The sequence below is a fragment of the Sus scrofa genome, chromosome 15, assembly GCF_054392235.1.
Source record: "Sus scrofa isolate SSC_HxYL_T2T_F1_AM1 chromosome 15, Sscrofa_HxYL_maternal_Yorkshire_Landrace_v2.0, whole genome shotgun sequence".
NCBI lineage: Eukaryota > Metazoa > Chordata > Mammalia > Artiodactyla > Suidae > Sus > Sus scrofa.
Genome location: NC_139397.1, coordinates 154,370,199 through 154,388,466, shown reverse-complemented (window position 1 = coordinate 154,388,466; position 18,268 = coordinate 154,370,199). Strand labels below are relative to the sequence as shown.

Here is an 18,268-nt window from a genome sequence, read left to right as displayed (position 1 = left end):
GCCCCCGCCCAGGCGCTCTGCGTCTTCACGGAAGCAAAACAGAACAGTGGGAAATGAACTAAATGTCCAATCCCCCCTCAGTGGAAAAGGCCCTTTAAGAGCAGACCTTCCGCGTCCAGCCCAGGCCAGCGCCCTGAGCCGGAGGCAGCCAGACACCTCTGCTGAGACGGGGTCAGGAACAAACCGAGGAAGCAGTGAGGCAGGTGCAGGGGCCCCAAAGCCAAGCCCGCCCCTCAACTTCCCATTCCCTTCGGTCCCCGCCCCCAGCGCTGCAGACAGAGCCCCACCGCCTGCTCCCCACGACACCACCCTGCACCCCGGCCACGGTCCGATACGAAGGGCAGGGGTGGGGGCGGGGACGGGAGGCCCAGGGCACAGCTGGCCTGGAACTCCGCATCTTGGGGACCTCTGCTGCTGCGGCCTGGAGACGCTGGGAGAGGGAGCGGGCAGACCTCCCAGGCCCAGACCGTAGCAGGTGCGTTTCTCATTCGATGGCTACGTACGTGGTGGAAATTCTTCCAAACCCTTCGCTGGAAGCGATCCGAGAGCCCCAGGAAGACGTTCCCAGACCTTTAACCCATTTCCTCCAGGCAATCCGCCCGAGTGCTCGGTGAGACAGCGACGCTGGCAGAGAGCCGAGAGCCAGCCCTCGCTTCCAGGGCTCAAAGGTGGCCTGTCTCAGGCTCCCTGCCCTGCACAGGCCGCCTCTTGCAACACAGGAGTTACTCGTGAAGTTGGACAGACAGGTCCTACTGGTTTCAATTTCCACTGCCCTGATGAGGTGGTATTTGATTTCTTCCTCAAATAAGACCTTAAAGAAGCATTCAGAGTTCTCCGAGCTCAGACCCTAAGGACCTAGGCACCAGATACATGCCCTCGAACACTCCAGCAAGAGAGGCTGGTACAGCCTGGGCCCCACACAGGAGGGCACCTCTTCTTCCCCCAGCCCCGGGCGCGGCCCCGCCCTCGCCCGTCGCCTGGGCCTGGGCCCCGGCCCCAGCCTTCGGGGGGACTTCCTCTGGGCCTCTCCAGCCGGGCCACGGCTCGACCTCTGCTGCCCGGGCAGCGCCTTGACTTCTCCACAAGGCGAAGAAACCTCCTGCTGGAGTCCAAGTTCATTCTCTCACCTTTACTTCGCATCACTAAGAGCACAGAAATGCTTCTAAACGTATCACTTTAAACCAACAGAAAAATATCAGGAAAACGAATAATGCATACTTACGCATTATTTATGAAAATCGTAATTTTTAAAAAGACTAGTCATTCTAATGCCATCTAGAAGATGAGAAAAGATGTTTTTAATGTCTGCTATACTCAATTGCTTTTGCCGGTGTTATCAGTGTGATCTGCTCTCAGGGAATTCAACATAAAAACGTCATCATTGCTGACGAGGACCCACGAGTGCCACGCTGGCTCTGTGCAGGCCCCTGGCGGGGTGAGCGCTTGGTCCTCTGCCACCTGGAGCGGCACTGAAGAGACACGCAGCCAGGCCAAGGGCCGCTGGCACCCAGGCAGCCAGAGGCTGGCGAGGAAGGCGGGACGCGTGGCTCCAGCCCACTGGCCACCGCGCTCAGCCCACCTCCTCAAGAGAAGGGCGTAGAGCCCATGCCGCCTCTGAGCTATTTCCAAGGACCTCTTATGACCAAAGCCACTCTGGTCAACTTGACCGACAGGCGAAGTCTGGCCTGCGATGAGGAACGCCGCGCCGTCGCTGCCCGCGTTCTGGCTCCGAGAGTCGGCATCTTACCTCCACGGCGAACGCCTCCACGGTGCCGTCCAGCAGCTCCACGCGCACCTGCAGCCTGGCCGCTGCCGCCGCGGGGCTCTGCCCGGGCTCCAGGGTGCTGACGCCCACGGGGGCTTGTCCGCCCAGGCGTGCCCCCGGGGTCTGCAGGACCCGGTAGGTTCCTTCCAGCTCGCCCATCCTTCACCAGCCAGGAGTGGGAGTGCGCTGAAGCAAACAGGAAAGCCAGTCACCTCACATGCTCAGGTATTAAAACAGAGGACAAAAGAGGTCGCGCAGTCAGGCGTCCTTGGCACTGTTTCTATACCCCTGGGAGTCCTGACTGACAGCGAAACAAAGAGCTTAAAGCCCCTCTCCCCCTTGCGCTTGGAGTCAGAGCACCGCGCCCTAATGCACGCCGCCGTCTCCAGGGGCCCTGCTGGGCAGGCAGGTGCTAACTCTACCCGCAGAAACTCTGCGAGCGTCACTGCTCAGCTGGTGGGGAGGAGAGGCCAGCAGCCTCCTTCCCCAGATCCTCCCTCCACCAGCCCAGAGACAGGTGCTGACCATGGTTCTCAGGGCCGGACGGGGCTCTCCTGCCCAGGTAAGCGGGGGCGCACCGCGGGTGCCAGCTCGGCGCTTCGCTGACGCAGTGGGGAGAAGGCCAAGGGGAGGAGAGGAAGACGGCCAGCTCGTCTCTGCCAGCTCTGCACGCCTTGGTTTTTTCTAAGTTGTGTCTTACCAGGCTGGGGAGAGAGCCAGTGGCCTCGGGAGGTGACAGACTGGGGGGACAGCACCACATCTGCATAGTGATTTTATCTCCACCCAGTGCCCACCCACCGGATGACGACACCCAGGGTCTGAGAGGGTCCGAGGGCTGGCCCAGCAAGGCACTCATGCCCTTTCAACCCTCCTTGTGGCACCAAGAGAAAGGCCTCTAGCTTTAAGCTATTAAGTTGATCAGGGCCAATCACTGCATTGTTGTTAACACAGAAAGAACAGGCTCAGTATTGGCTGGAGTCTAATAATAGCAACTTGCTTTTAATTGTCTTCACCAATATAGTTACCTTCTGGGAGTTCCTGTTGTGGCTCAGTGGGTTAAGAACCCAACTAGGGAAAAAAAAAAAGATTTGGAGTTCCCTTCGTGGCGCAGTGGTCAACGAATCCGACGAGGAACCATGAGGTTGCGGGTTCGATCCCCGCCCTTGCTCAGTGGGTTAACGATCCGGCGTTGCCATGAGCTGTGGTGTAGGTCGTAGACACGGCTCGGATCCAGCATTGCTGTGGCTGTGGTGTAGGCTGGCAGCTACAGCTCTGATTCGACTCCAAGCCTGGGAACCTCCATATGCCATGGATGCGGCCCTAGAAAAGGCAAAAAGACAAAAAAAAAAAGAGAGAGAGAACCCAACTAGTATCCAGAAGGACACGAGTTTGATCCCTGGCCTCACTCAGTGGGTTAAAGATCCGGCATTACTGTGAGCTGCGGTGTAGGTTGCAGATGTGGCCCAGATCTGGTGTTGCTGTGGCTGTGGTGTAGGTTGGCAGCTGCAACTCCAATTCAACCCCTAGCCTGGGAACTTCCATATGCTGCAGGTGCAGTCCTAAAAAGAAAAAAAGAAAAAAAAAATTACCTTCTGTTCATAGCAAATCTTCTTTGTCTTTTGTCTTTTTAGGGCTACACCCACGACATATGGAGGTTCCCAGGCTAGGGGTCAAATAGGAGCTACAGTTGCCGGCCTACACCGCAGCCCCAGCCACGTGGGATCCGAGCCACGTCTGCGACCAACACCCCAGCTCACGGCAACGCTGGATCCTTAACTCACTGAGCAAGGCCAGGGATCGAACCCGCAACCACATGGTTCCTAGTTGGATTCGTTTCTGCTGCGCCACGACAGGAACTCCCCAAAATCTCCTTCTTAAATATGTGTTTATGTATGAACGTCAATTTAAAGACAAATATTTAACAGTAAAATACAGTAGGGCAAAAAATAAATGCCAGACAGTAAATCAAGAAAGGCAGCGGCAACTGCAGAAATTATCATTGTTTTCCTTTGTCTTTGGCTGCAGCATCAGGGGCCTGATGCGGAGTCTCAGGTCCCAGATCAGGGAGAAGGCCGGGCCTCGAGGTGAAAGTGCCGAGTCCTGATCGCTAGACCACCAGGGAGCTCCGGAGCAGAATTATTTTATTCTGCTGAGTCCCCTTCAAAAAGGCTTCTAGTAATTTGAAGCAAGTATTTCAGGGATTAATCTCACTAATCCCTGTCCATTCCCTTTCTTCCGGTTTAACGACTGAGCCCTCCAGCCGCTTCCTCTGTTATCAAGACAGACCAACTCCTGTGCTTTCTACTTCTTGAATTAAGTTCGAAAAGCTTCTCAGTGACCCCTGCCAAGCAGCTCCTCCTGTGCCCTTAAGCAAAAACCCTTCCAACCCCGCAGAGCTGGCTCGTCAAAGAAGTACCCCGACGGTGAGAAGGCAGAGCCCTGGGAGGGCCGAGCTGTGAGACGCAGGTGCCTGTGTAACGGCCACTGTCCCCTGACCCGCCGGCTGGGCACCTGGGCCGCACCATCTTCAGGCTGCATCCAGGGTCGGTACCCGCTAAGTGTCTGCTCAGGAACTTCACGGCCATCGGAGGGCAAACGGCCCCAAGACGCGAGCGCCGTGCAGACCCCAGTGACCGCCCGCCACGCTTCAGATCACTGTTCTCGCGCCACGGGCGCTACACGTGAGCCACGGACGGATCTGAGAACCGTGACTGCGAGCGTGTTCATTCCAGTCCCGCGAACGCGGGCAGCTAACGCCCGGTGAACGGCGCGCAGGAAGACGGCCTCCACCTTCGAGGCCTCTCAGCGTCAAACAGGTGACTTGGGCGGGGAGGGGGGGGTCAGCTCACGACACTCACCCCAAACCGAGCCCCCGAGAAGAGGTTCTTCCGACACAAGCCGTGGGACGCGTTACTCTGGGTGCCACAGGGTCCCTCCCTCGTTTAAGCAAAGCTACGATTCTGAACACACGTAACCAAGGCCTATTTTCAGAAGGTAAGTCTGCGGTTCGTGCCAATGTATAATTCTCATTCATATCTTTTCATGGTAATTTTAGATGGAAAAAATTCCTCCAGGTTCTTCCTCTTCTACTTACTGTAAGAAAGTCATGTCTAAATACCTACTTCTTTTTTGTCTTTTTAGGGCGGCCCCGCGGCATATGGAGGGTCCCAGGCTAGGGGTCCAACCAGAGCTGCAGCCGCTGATTTACGCCAGAGCCACAGCAAGCGGGATCTGAGCCGCGTCTGAGAGCTACACCACAGCTCACAGCAACGCAGCTCCTTACCCCACGGAGCGAGGCCAGGGATCGAACCTGCGTCCTCAGGGATATCAGTCGGGTTCGTTACCGCTGCACCACAACAGGAACTCCTACTGAACACCTACTTCTTAAAAAAACCAAAACCAAAGAGACAAGACTAACCACAGTGTCCACAGGAGCAAACTGAGAAAACTGAGAGTCAGCCAGCAAGGAGGGCTCCGCCTTGACGGCCTGGGGGAGGGCCGCCTGCAGGGAGGGCGCGGCCCTCGCGGGGCAGGGGTGGGTCCCGGTGCGAGCGGCCCAGCGGCATCGCTCGACGGGACAGTGACCACGCCATCATTCTTTACGCTGTATATTTGATTCGTGCAGTTTTTCTACATCTGTGTTTATTTCATAATAAAAGTATATTTAAAACCAACATACTTTTTACATTATTTCATCTCCCATAAGAACAAAAGATAACGTCGACAAGTGAGAAGAATACTTTTCTTGGCTCAAAAGGAATCCTGAAGTGTGGCTCTTAGCAGGTTTGTATCCCTCTGAGCAGCAAACCCACACCCCAGCCATTTTCACCTGGACCATGTCACACAGGGCAGCAACCCAGCTGGGCTGTGCTCAGCACCTCCAGCCAAAGGAAGCTGTTTGCTGCCAACGGTGCCCGAAACCCCACTGAGCACGGGCTCCCGAAGGCGTCAGAGCCCAGGGAGGAGCTTGAGGGAGAATGGAGCCCAGCCCCAACGCTCTGAATGTTACTGCATCTTGGCCACAAAGTCTACTGGTCCGCAGTGGAAAAAGCAGCTGAGCTGAACTCTCCCTGTAGCTGCTCAGTCAGCAGTCATCTGCTCCAGCCTGACAACAGGGGAAAATGGAAGGAAAGGGCATGCAGAGGGAGTTTCCGTTGTGGCTAGTAGGTTAGGAGCCACGAGGATGTGGGTTCGATCCCTGGCCGCCCAGTGGGTTAAGGATCTGATGCTGCCATGAGCTGCAGTGTAGGTCGCAGATGTGGCTTGGATCATGCATTGCTGCGGCTGTGGTGAAGATGGGCAGCTGCAGGTCTGATTCAACCCCTAGCCCTGAAATTTCCATATGCCACAGGTGCGGCCCTAAAAAAAACCCCCAAAAAACAAAAAACGAAAACCAGGGTTGGCCATGGAACACATAAATCAGAAATGGCAGAGCCAGGACACGAGCCCAGCCTGGATTCAGCCCCCAGGTTGCCTCCCCTGGGCTGGAAACTCAGCACCTGGCTCCCCAGATGAGCATGGCCCACCATCCATGGTAAAGGAAGCTGGTTGCAATTTCTGCTGTGCAAAAAAAAAAAAAAGAAAAAGAAAATCCATCTTCCTTAAAATATTTTGGGTCGCCTCTTTCAGAGGATCAAAAAACATATTTTTCCGCTGACTCCCTAAGGAAGCAGAGCACGACACTCGCCACCCTGACCGGGCTTGTCTGACGTGCCTAAAACCCGCTTGTTGTCAGGACCGACTTGCATTGCAGATGCGGTCACAACAGGCCCGCCCGGTCCCTCCAGCCGGGTGGCTCCCCCTCGTCACTGCCGCCATCAGGAGACAGGCCCCCCTTTTCCCTTTTCTAATAAGCATGACGGATGATTTTTAGAATAAGCAACTAAGTAATTCACTCACTGCAAGGAACTGGAGGGAAAAAACGCTAAAACTTGTACCGTGAGCAAGGACTCAAAGAGCTGATGCGAGAGATGGGGCAGACGGAGGCTGTGGGGCACCCTCGCCGCAGGGACTGTCTGCCTGTATGACCCCCCCCCCCCCCGCCCCCGGGAATGTGGCTGGGCCTTTGCTGGAAGCCAACAGCAGCTGACAGCATCACAGACGCGCCGGAAACCCGGGGAGGAGCTGCTGCAGGTGGCGCTCGGCAGGTGCTCTGGGAGGCCTCACCTGCGCCAAACCTACGGCCCAGCGAGAACACATCCCGGGCAAGGCCACCCCACGAACACCAGGAGGCACCAGCCCCGGACACTCTGGGGCCGAAAGAGGCAGCTCCCGCCAACAGAAAGGTGCCTACAAACTGTGACCAGAAGCAGGCCAAGTAAAAAGGCAGGCGCTGTGGAAACGAGGAGGCCGGCAACCTGGGCTCAGGGCGCGTACACCCAGCGCCAGCTCTGCCCTTAACAAGCCTGCTCACCTCACACCCCTGGCCCTGGGTTTGCTTGCTTTTGTCTTTTTAGGGCCAGAGCTGCAGCATATAGAAGTTCCCAGGCTAGGGGTTGAATTGGAGCTACAGCTGCCGGCCTCCACCACAGCCCCAGCACCACCAGATCCGAGCCACATCTGTGCCCTATGCTTGCTGCAACGCTGGATCCTTAACCCACTGAGTGAGGCCAGGGGTCAAACCTGTATCCTCACAGAGACATCAAGTCCTTAACCCGCTGAGCCACAACGGGAACTCCTCAGCCCCAGTTTTGTCCTGGAGAGCGAGGGGGGACGAGGGTGCTCATGAGACTCTTTTCAGCTCTGAGAATCCATAATTCTGTGATAAGACAGCTCAATGTGAAAATAAAATCAAAGGAGATGTGTTCTTGATTCTAACTAGTTTACAGTGTCCAGCAGCCAAAACTTAAACCCCATAAAATGGTGTCATCGCACCCATCCAGCCTCACACATGAAAACAGCGGCTCGGCGTCTGCGAGAAGAGGGGCACACGGCTTTCAGACCCCCGGCCCCAGAGCGGACTGGAGAGGCGGGTCTGAAAGCCTCACACCTCACTTTCAGTCCTTGGACTTTCGAGAGAACGGCTTGAACCCGAGACAGCTTTTTCCACACGTAACCTGCGGCCACGTGCTCTGACTTCGTGTTAAGTGAGATTCTAGCAACTGAAAAATGAAGCCTTCAGAGGTGAAGTGAGTCTGGATTCGCCAGGATTTTCTGGGGGGTCTGCTTGTGTTTTCGGTATGACGCTGTCACATTTCACATCAGAAGCTCCACAGACAGAAGCAGGAAGATCTGGACATGCTGCTTTGTTATCAAAGTGAACTCGAGCAAGGCGCCAGCAGGTGCTCGGTGGTTAAACGGGAGGAACGTGCTTCTGTTCAAGCAAGTTTGCGGGAGGGTAAAGCGCTGCCTCGGGCCGAGGCTCCTTGTCACCACCGTTCTTACGGGTCAGACGGCAAGTACAGCATAGCAGACGGCCCCGCCTGCACCAGCGCTGTGTCAAAACTACCAAGAGAACTACTTCAAGTGGCTTAACCGCAGTCGGCTCCTTAGTGAGCCACGGCCCCGGGATTGAAAAGACTACAGGGAAAAGCAGGGCCCAGCATATCCTACAGAAGAAACGGCCTCATTCCCTCAATAAATCGTCAGAAAAAGCAGAGTACAAACCGTTAAAAGATGTTAGGTGCCAAATGCTCCGTGTGGGCCTTCTACAAACCTGGATCACGTGTTCATGGGACAATCAAGGAAATCTGGCCACAAGCGGATCAGACGACATTAATTTGCTGTGCATTTTAACAGCATCGTGTGCAAGGCGGGGGACAGTCCCCATCTCTGTGCAAAAAGCAGAACGTCCAGGATTTACTTGAAAACAGCGCCGTGAGGTGGGGATCAGCGCAGGGGAGCCCAGACCCGCACAGCTACCGCCGCGTGCTGCCTTGGAGGCTGGCGGGTGACAGATGGCTTCTCCACTTTTGCTAGTGTTAGAGTTTTCCGTCCGTGAGGGGGGGGCCCAACCCTTGGAAGAGCCCAGGGCGGGGGGAGGGAGGGCGTGAGGCTCCTTCACCCCGAGGCGTGGGCCAGGCCCTCACCCCGTGGGCCGCTGGCTCAAGGCCCCCGAGCGTCCTGGCCCAGGTCAGTGTCGCAGACCTGCGATTCCTCGCGACTGAGAAACCGAAAGACCCGCCTGCAAAGCAAAAGCATGGCCAGCTTGCGCTTCGCTTTGACTCCTCCGGTTCCTTCCGGGCATCGCGCCTCCGGTTCTTAGGTCCCCACTTGCTTCTTCCTTGTATCTTGGGGTTTCTGGCCAGGACTCCGCTGCCCACTCATTTCGGAAGGGCCCCTGCTCCTCAGGACATTCTCATACGGCTGCCTTAAAGCACGTTTTGCTTTTTACCGTTGGCCTTAGCAACTCAAGTGCAAACGTGGCAGCTTAAACTAACAGCCCCAACCTGGGCGGCATCTGGCACCGTGTGGACCCGCAGCGTGCTCTGCCCGGGGCTCCGGAGGTTGGTCACGGCGGCAGCTGGCCCGGGGTCTTACCTGGACGCTCAGGGGGAGAAGCCCCTCCAGCTCTTGCGGGTCTGTCTGGGCCCGGACTGAGCCGCTGTCCTTGCCGCAGCCAGCTTCTGCAGGCCACCGGCACTCCCCGGCGGTGGCGTCCCCATCCTCAGAGCCGTACTTGGGTCTCTCTCAGGCTCCCGACCTCCCTGCCTGTCTTCTGCCGCCGGCTGGGACAGTCTCTGGTTGACACAGCTGTGCCATCGGCTGAGGCCCAGCTGGAGGGCTCAGGACACCCTCACCTGTTTAGGGCTGATCACATCTGCAAAGAACGTTCGCCATGTAACGCAACCTGCTCCCAGAAGGCCATGGGGGCCAAAGTTCTGCCTCCCCCCAGGTGTCTGGCAGGCAAGCTCATGTTTGCACCATCTCGGCTGTGGCCTGTCCCTGGTTCTGCATACACGGGTAATTCGGGATTGTATCCTGGACAGTTGTTTATGGACTGTGAGCCTCTGGGCCTCGTTTAAATCCCAACAGAGAATGTGGCGTTTCTGACACTGGCCTGGTGGGCCTGGCCATGGCCCAGCATCAGGTCCACCTTCAGAGGCCGGGCTGCCCCCAAGCAGCAGGCTGCCCCCTGGGGAAGTTCCCGAAGTCTCCAGCAAGCTGTTGGGGTCGGCTTCCCACGTGCACAGCTCGCACGCGGCCCACAGGCTCAGCAGCAACTCCAGGGGTCACTTCCTGAAACGCTGCCCAGTGGTCTCCAGGCAGAAACCTGTGGTTTTTGTCACCCTGCTCTGCTGTGCACTCCTGGGCCTGCACTGCAGCCTGGGGCCAGGCTGCAGGAGAGAGAAACGGCAGCACGGGTTGTCCACGGCCCTCAGTTTTAGGCCTGCAGGCTCCTTCGGCCCGGCCTGGAGAATAGGGAGGGAGAGGGACGGTGGCCCCCCTTCCCTCCTGGAGCCTCTCTGGGTTTCGGGTGCCGGGCGGCCAGGCGGGGAGGCGGGGATGCTGGGACAGAGCTGGAAACTCGCTGCTGGCGTGGCAGCCCTCACGTCCGGCCTTTGTCTGCCGTCACCACCCACTCGTCTGGGTCCTCAGGTAGCTGCTCCACGCAGCCGTCCAGCTTTGTGGCCCCATCAGTGGGAGAGGCCGGCCGGGCCGGGTCCTTCCATCTCCCAGGAACCAAGGCGGACAGTCGCGCCCTAAGCAAGGTCACAGCGGTTGTCCGGGAGAGGAAGAGGGCTGGTCTTTATTTCCTGCTTTCCTCGGGTCTGCGCTTTTCAAATTGCCTACATTTGAACGAGGGGGTTCTGCGCAGACCCCCACGTGAGCACTCCTGCTTCAGACGCCCTAGCGGCGGGCCTTCCTAAGGACCACGCGGCGCCCCCCCGCCCCATAGAGAAGGCGGGGAGCTCCCATGTCTGCTCAGGGGTCACCCTTGCTCTTCCTTCTAAGAGAAGAGTTAAAACAGAAATTAACGTTTTTTTCCCTTTTTAGGGCTGCACTCATGGCCTGTGGAAGTTCCCAGGCTAGGGGCCAAATCAGAGCTGCAGCTGCCAGCCTGCACCACAGCCACACCGGTTCTTTAACCCACTGGGCGAGGCCAGGGATCAAACCCATGTCCTCACAGAGACAACGTCAGATCCTTAACCTGCTAAACCACAAGAAGAACTCCTAAATTAACACTCTTGAACTCTCCCTGGAATGGATTTCTGGTTCAGATATGGAGACTTAGTCTCCCACATGCATCTTATTAGCTCGCACCAAGGCAGCTGGGATCTGGATGCTGCGGGAGAAAGCAGCTAACAAAGCCTGTGACTCAAGTAACTTGTAAACGACCGGGTGTCCTTCCCTCCTTCCCAGACACCCCACCAGCCGCCAGAGGGGGCGCTGTGGTGTCACCTGGCACCAGCGTCGGGCCTCAGTGGCCCTGGGCAAGCAGTGTGACTCGGCTCTGCCTCATTTCCGGCCCCTCCCAAGGTGCCAGGAAAGGCCCTCAGTGCAGTGAGCCCGCAATCACAGCCTTTTGTTTAAAATTCGCAAAAATATTCCAATTGCAATTGGCTAAGACTATCTTCGTCCTCCCTCCATGTGGGTGGCCTGAGCGCCCTGCACGTTCAGTTTGGGTTTCGGGGGACACGAGGGCTGTTTGCAGCTGCTTCTGTGTGACTGAGGTCATGACCAGCCATCTCAGCGCAGCTTGGGCCTGAGGCACACCGGTTTCACCCCTGTGCCCAGGCCAGGGGCCCTGCGGTGGCAGGAACACACCCCCCGGCTGGGAGCGGACCTGTGGGAAAGAAGGTGTGAAACGCGGGGCCCCAGACGCCCGTTTGTGGGAACACCATCACCCGACACGATTCAGTACCCAGGAGCCAAACTGCACTTCTTGCTTGTCAGAAAACTAACAATGTAGCAGAAGAATTAAAATACACTTTTTTTTTTTTTTTTTTACTTTTTTGAATGGAATTGTGCAAAACAGCGTTTATTAGGGCTCCTGCTTGTCCAAGACACACTCTGCAGCTGAGCTAGAAACACAAGTGTGAGCCCACAGTCCAGGCCCCAAGTCACTAATAAAGGTTCTGATTGACCACACACTGGAGCAATCACTGCACCCTTTCCATTCTCCGTCGCGGCGAGGCAATTAAAAAGCATGCGGCCAAATAAAAAGCATCACAGAGGTGTGTCGGTAACTAACAAACATCCTAGGAGTTTCTGCTGTGGCGCAAAGGGACCTGCGGTGTCTTGGGAGCACTGGGTCGCAGGTTCGATCCCCTGCCCAGCACAGTGGGTTAAGGATCCGGTGTTGCTGCCGCTGCGGCTTAGGTCATGACTGAGGCGCGGATCTGACCCCTGGCCTGGGAGCACCATAAGCAGCAGGGCAGCCAAAAGAGAAAAGGGGAAAAAAAAAAAAAAAAAAAGCACATTTTTGGATTCAGTGATATAGGTATGACAGGTCAGCTTTTCAAATCTATAACTTATTTACTTTTTGTCACTCTAAATAAATACTTACATTCCCAGTTAATACCTATCTGTAACATTGTATTTTCCTAAAGAGGCTCCTCCTCCCAATTGTTTAAGTCTCAGGCCCCATGAAATCTGGCCCCTGCCCGCGCCCTAGCTGAAACTTGCTTAGTTCAAACAGTTCTTGAGCACTGGGCTGCTCAGCCCTGCAGCCAGGCACTCATGAGAGGCAGAGGCCCCCCCACTGCGGGAGGCCAAAGAGGGCCCTCTGCTCAAAGGGGGAAGGTGAGGTCAGGAAGCCACCAGGAACCTGGTGGCTGGCGGGGAGGGAGAGGCCTCAGCAGGGCGGGGTGGCTGCATCAGGCCGACAGAGGTTCTGGTGGGTCCCGAGTGAGTGCCGCGGCCCCTGCACCCCCATCACACATGTCACCATAAAGACTCAGGCTCAGGAGGGTCAGGGACCTGCTGGCAGTCAGTTTGCAGGCGGCCCGGCCCAGCCCGGGCGTGCTGTCTCCTCCCCAGCTTAAGGGACCCATAAGGCGAGCACAGGATTCCCTAGAAGGAGGGACAACCAGGGAAGAGGCATCACCTACCGGTGGCGGGGAGCAGGGCGCGAGGCCACACGGAGGAAGGGGGCGCCGCTGGTGGACCGGGGGTCTCCAGGCTCGAAGTGGGAGCTGGGCCTTGCTGGGAGACAGGCGACCAGCAGGACAAGAGCGGCTGTCGGGGCTGGGCAGTGAGGGACCTCGCGGGCCAGCTAAGAGGGCTGGGGGGCCGGGGGAGGAAGAAGGGTTCGCCGCCGCACCCCAGCTTACAGTGCCTCCTGCGTTTGAACTTAAAACGACTGTGGACTTCAACTCCCGCCTGGGGAAGAGTCCCCGGGAGGAAAAGCACTCGTCTCCCTCCCCCTTCCCTCTGGTCCTGGCCACGTCGCGGCCTATCTTTACAGCAGCATAACCACCCTGCACAGACGGCTGTGCCTTTTTGGTTCAGACACGCTGTGGAACATGTTTCCGTGAATCTAACTGGTGGGCGCTTTGTTGGCGGGAAGGTCAGGGACGGCGCCGCCAGAGCGCACCTGCTGGCTGGGGCTTCCTCAGCCGCTCCGACGGCAGAACGGTGTAACAGGGTTCGTTTCCAAAACTGGGGTTCCAAAATCAGAATCTTTATCACATACTGCTAGTTGCTCTCCAAAGCGATGAGACCAAGCTCCAGAATCACTGGAAACCCAGCAAACTGTGGACTTTAGCATACGAAGTTCTGAGGAACCCTCGCCTTTGGGACACCCTGTTACCAAGGTAACCTGGAGTTGACAAATACGCAAACGTCCCACGATGCTACAGACCTGGATCTCAGAGAGCATGAGGGGAGACCCTGGCTCAGTGCCCAAGCCTGAAGGGGTTCCTGACACCCCCTGCTGTGCGCTGGAAGCCCACGGCCCACCAGGCAGAAGGGGAGCTGGCAAGGGTCTGAGAAAGTGGGTGATGGACAAGCAGGAACACGCCCGACGGGGGAAGGAGCAGTAACAAACAGCCGTCACTTTCGGAGAGCGGAGGTGTCCATGTGACTAGAGGCAGGCATGTCCTGACGGCAGGAGGGGACAGACCCTGTGTGGAACTCCCACGAGGCCATCTCTGCCTTGTCCCTCCTGCCCTGCCTCTCCCTCCAAGCAGGATAATTCTGCCTAAACCCCGCCTACCTCGCTCTCGGCTGTCTACTCAGATTATCCTTCCATCTGGTAACACGAGGGCTAACACTTATTAAGCACTTACTGGGTGCCAGGCATCTAGCTCACAGCTTTTTCACTGATGCTGGAGCCTCGCAGACTCCACGAGGGCCTCCTTTGGTGGATTAGGAACCTCAGGCCGAGACCAATGAGGGCATCATTTCAACGTCCCTTTGGGGACGGGGACTAGAGCAGAAGGGCCTGGAAGTCTACAGGGAAGGTGTTTCCACACCTAAACGAGCCTGCAAACTCCTGCAGTTCAGGCAGCTGCCTGGCAGCATCTGGTCTGCAACTCAGCGCCAAGCACATGTTGATTCGCAACAAAGCAGGAGCACTGGGGAGGCACAGCCAGGGTGTGAGCCTAAACCAGCCACTCTGAGGCAGGAGACAGATGGGCTCCAGGACACACAACTGCAACTGGCCTTGTAGTTACACTTCCTGAGGCAGGAGCTAGGTGGGCTACAGGGTAGACATTCACGACCAGCCACCTGTCTATACTGCAAGACAGAAATAACAACAGGCACAAGGCAAATGACGGGCACTTGTCTTCTGTGCCCTTGATAAACAAAGATGATGATAGGATCAGGAGAGGGGCTGAGCCCTGCCGGGCAGAACAAAGAGGCCACGTCCTCCCCATCCTCAGGGCAGGGAGACCCCAACCACACATGCGCAGAGAGCCCCTCTGGGTCAGAAGGGGAGGGGGCGCCAGGCCATAAGGAGTCTGGGTAACCTCCCGCCATGCTCTGCTCCGGCATGCAGGTCGGGGAGGACCCCGGGTCTGGTCGGGTGTGAAAGATAAAACAAGGCAGTGGGCCAACGGCAAAGGCCGGGAAGAACGGTCCCACAGAAGTGGCTCGCTCCTCGTCCAGGGGGACGCCCGCACCCTCACTCCTCCTTTGGGAGCGATGACGGCTTTGCTTCCGCCCTAGACACACAGCCCAAGGCTCTGTGTTTCTGTCTCTCCCCATGTTGTCCTGTGACGCTAACAATAAACTCTACACCCCTTGCCTCCTTGAAACAGTCTTGCTTTCAATGGGAACAAGAATCAGGGCAATTCTGCTTTTGGCCTCGGCCAGTCTAGTGGATAGGGTTCCTGGTTTTCATCCAGGCTGCCCAGGATCAATCCTGAGCAGAGAACTGGGATCTCGATTCAAGCCATCACTCACTGCTGCCTCTCCGATATCAACTCCACTTCCTCTGCTTCCAAATGGGGAGAGCTGAGAACCAGAAAAAGAACCAGTAGGAAGGGCTTCACAACGACCTATGTCTACTGGTGTAAGGAACGCATTAAAAAAAAAAAAAGCAAAACCCCAGGAGATACAGAAAACTGACATTAGATTTGGCCTATTAAGTACGGGTCACTCCAGGCCTGTGGACCTCAAACGTCCCCTCCCATCTCTCCGGCAGGAGAGGATGGTGCCGTCTGCTGTAACAGTCTGCGTTCAGCCAGCCCTCAGCCCAGCACTCCTGAGGTGAGCGAACATCTGCACAAGGTCAGCCCAACGCTCCCTCACAGAATCTAAAGAGAAAAACCACCCCAGAAAAATCTTCCCATCCTTTCGCTGTGGACTGAGTTATTTCCTTCCACGTGCCTTGTTTGGATTTGTTTTTCACAGCAATGACTGATCAGTCCAAGCAAGGCCATCAGAGGCTGCTGCCACCAGAGTAAACGATGCTCCGGTCTGATTCCGGCCCCAGCTTTCACGATTTTCTCTAGAGGCTCCTCCCAGCCTTAAGCGGCTTCCTAGGCTTCAAGGAGTGAAACCATTAACACCTGATGCGGATTCCCAGCGGTAACGCGAAATTAAGGAACGGTCGAAAAAGGCGTGGTCACACCGCGGACAGAGCTTCCACCTGTGCCTCCGCCCCAGCCTCCCCGCCGGAGCCTCCCCGCCCACACCCCGGCCTCCACGCGGGACCCTCCACGCCGGACCCTCAGCCCACGCGGGACCCTCCCTGCCCACGCCCGGGCCCCAGAGCCCACTCCCGGGCCTCCACGCGAGACCCTACCCTCCCACTGCCAGGCCTCCACGCCGGACACCCAGCCCACTCCGGGCCTCCACTCGGGACCCTCTCTGCCCACGCCCGGGCCTCCACGCGGGACCCCCAGCCCACTTTGGGCCTCCACGCGAGACCCTCACCGCCCATTCCAGGCCTCCAACAGGCAGGCTCCCCACACACGGCCCTCCTCGCACGGGGCCCGCCGCCCGAGGAGGCCTTCCAAGCCGGGGTGTGGACTCCCCTGGACGACTGCCGTCTGGAAGCGCCCGCCTTGCCTGGGGCCTCGGCCCGCGGCCTCCACCACCCGTGTCGCGAGGCGCAGCCTGGACCCTGTCCGCCTGCAGCCCGGCGTCCTTACCCGCGGCCCAGCTCGCGCTGTCGCCTGCAGAGGCCCCCGGGTCTCGCGGCGGCTCCGCCCGCTCCCGACAACTAGCGGGCCGCCCCCGCGCCGCGCGCCGGGTCCCCAACCGGCCGCCCTGGGCCCCGCCCCCGCCCCCGCGGACGTAGCTCCGATTGGCCTGGGGGCTTCTGGGGCGGGGCCTCCGGGGCCAGCGACCAGAAAGCGAGGCACGGAGTTCTGATTGGTGAACGGACCGGAGGGGGCAGGGCGAGAGGGGACAAAAGGAGTCGAACGCAATGCAGCACCGCCTCTGCTCGCAGGGCGGGGCCTCGCTCGGGGCGGGGCGGGGCCTCGCTCGGGGCGGGGCGGGGCCTCGCTCGGGGCGGGGCGGGGCGCTGGGGAGGGGCGGGGCGGGGCGCTGGGGAGGGGCGGGGCGGGGCGCTGGGGAGGGGCGGGTTCCCTTTGCCAGCTCCCTCCGCGCCAGCTGCTCGTCTTCCGGTTGCCGCCACACCTGGCAATTGCGCTCCTCCTGGGGCTACTGAGGCCGTGGCCTGGAGGCACTGGGTGCCAAGCGAGGATGTGCTGCGGCGGAAACAGGCCCTGCTGGGGAGGCCCACGGCCCTCCAAGCCTTCGCGGTCCTCCTCTAGCCTCGCGACCTCCACCCGGGAATGGAAACACGACACCACGCCGAGCCCGCGCCTTCTACGGACTCAGTGAACTCCTATGCACTCTTCAAGACTCGGTTCGGCTTGCCCCGGTCTTGGCACCCGCCGCGGTCTACGCGCCCGGTCAGGGGCGCCCCCGCGCGGCTGCCCTAGGGAGTAAATCCAGGATGGATCCGGACCAAACCTGGAGTCTAGCTTCAGCAAGGCCCAGACTCCTCACCCAGAGGTGGGAGGGTCAGAGCCTCTGTAGAGCATCCCTTTCGGCCACCGCTCCCTCCAGGCTTTTCCTCTAACCGGCCCCCAGGGACACCAGCGCCAGCGCCTATGTCAGAACCCAGGCACTGTTCTCACTGCCCCTAGGGCAAGACCCTGGACAGATGCTTCGTGCCAGCGGGGTGCCGCAGCGGAGAACCTGGTCAGAGAGGCTACACTGCGGGGTGTAATACTGGAGAGGGGACCTGCACAGCCGGGACCTCACTCTCCAGGAGTCTAGGCAGACAACTACCAGGAAGGAAGGGGGCCCAAACTGTCCTAGGGTGGTCAGTGCAGTGGGCAGCCAGAGGGCCGCCTGGCCATTCAGATAGGGCTGCAGACCAGCTTCTCAAAAAAAATCATTTCCATTTTTTATTTTTCTGTTTTTGGCTACACCCAAGGCATATGGAAGTTCTCAAACCAGATATGGAATTTGAGCTGCATCTGTGACCTACGCCATAGCTGCGGCGAGGCCAGATCCTTAATCCACTGTGTTCAGGACAGGGATTGAACCCACCAATGCCACAGAGAGAAGCCGGATCATTACTCCACTGTGCCACAGTGGGAACCCCTTCATGCTTGCTTTGACTGATTGCTTTTTAGGACTGTACCTGCGGCACATTCAAAATTTCTTAATAGTTCTAACTACAGTGAATGAGATAAATTTTGTATTCTGTGGGTAGAAGTCACTGAACTCACCAGTGCTAATTTTTATCGTTCTTCCTGGAAATGATTCCTTTCCAGTCTTGATGGCATGCTCTTTGGGGTTTGGGATCACCAGTACAGAGGTGTTGGTACTGTTGGTACAAATTCCTCCACACCCCCCCCCCCAACATATGAAGTTCCTGGGCCAGGGATCAAAGCTGGGGCTCAGACCTACACCAGGTTCTTTAACTCACTGCTGCAGGCCACAGACTGAGCCCTAGCTTTGGCGGTCATCCAAGCTGCTGCAGTCATATTCCTACTCCACTATGACACAGCGGGAACTCCCCCCCTTGATTTTAATACACAAGAAAAGCAGGGCTTTCCTTGACTCTTTCCCAGAAGACCCTCCATCTTTATAACGAGAAGTTCCCTTCGTGGCAAAGTGGAAATGAATCCGACTAGTATCCATGAG

The 18,268-nt window shown here is 57.8% G+C and overlaps 1 protein-coding gene across 50 annotated transcripts in view; it reads right to left on the bottom strand.

Moving 5' to 3' along the window:
* FARP2 (FERM, ARH/RhoGEF and pleckstrin domain protein 2) overlaps nt 1-16,337 on the bottom strand; it is an 83,754-nt gene extending 67,417 nt beyond the window's left edge. For 46 of the 50 annotated variants that reach the window (XR_014830358.1, XR_014830357.1, XR_014830366.1 and 43 more), the window contains exons 1-2: nt 16,252-16,337; nt 1,748-1,951 (exon numbers count right to left, since the gene is read on the bottom strand). Coding sequence is in view for 15 of the 50 variants with exons in the window: in XM_085000820.1 (XP_084856946.1) it covers nt 1,748-1,924 (177 nt within the window). In the remaining 35 variants the exon portion in view is untranslated. Of the gene's footprint in view, nt 1-503; nt 630-1,747; nt 1,952-16,251 lie in introns of those variants that run through there. The other 4 variants (XR_014830372.1, XM_085000834.1, XM_085000835.1 and 1 more) reach the window with 1 other exon arrangement.
* Between the last annotated feature and the right edge of the window lie 1,931 nt (nt 16,338-18,268).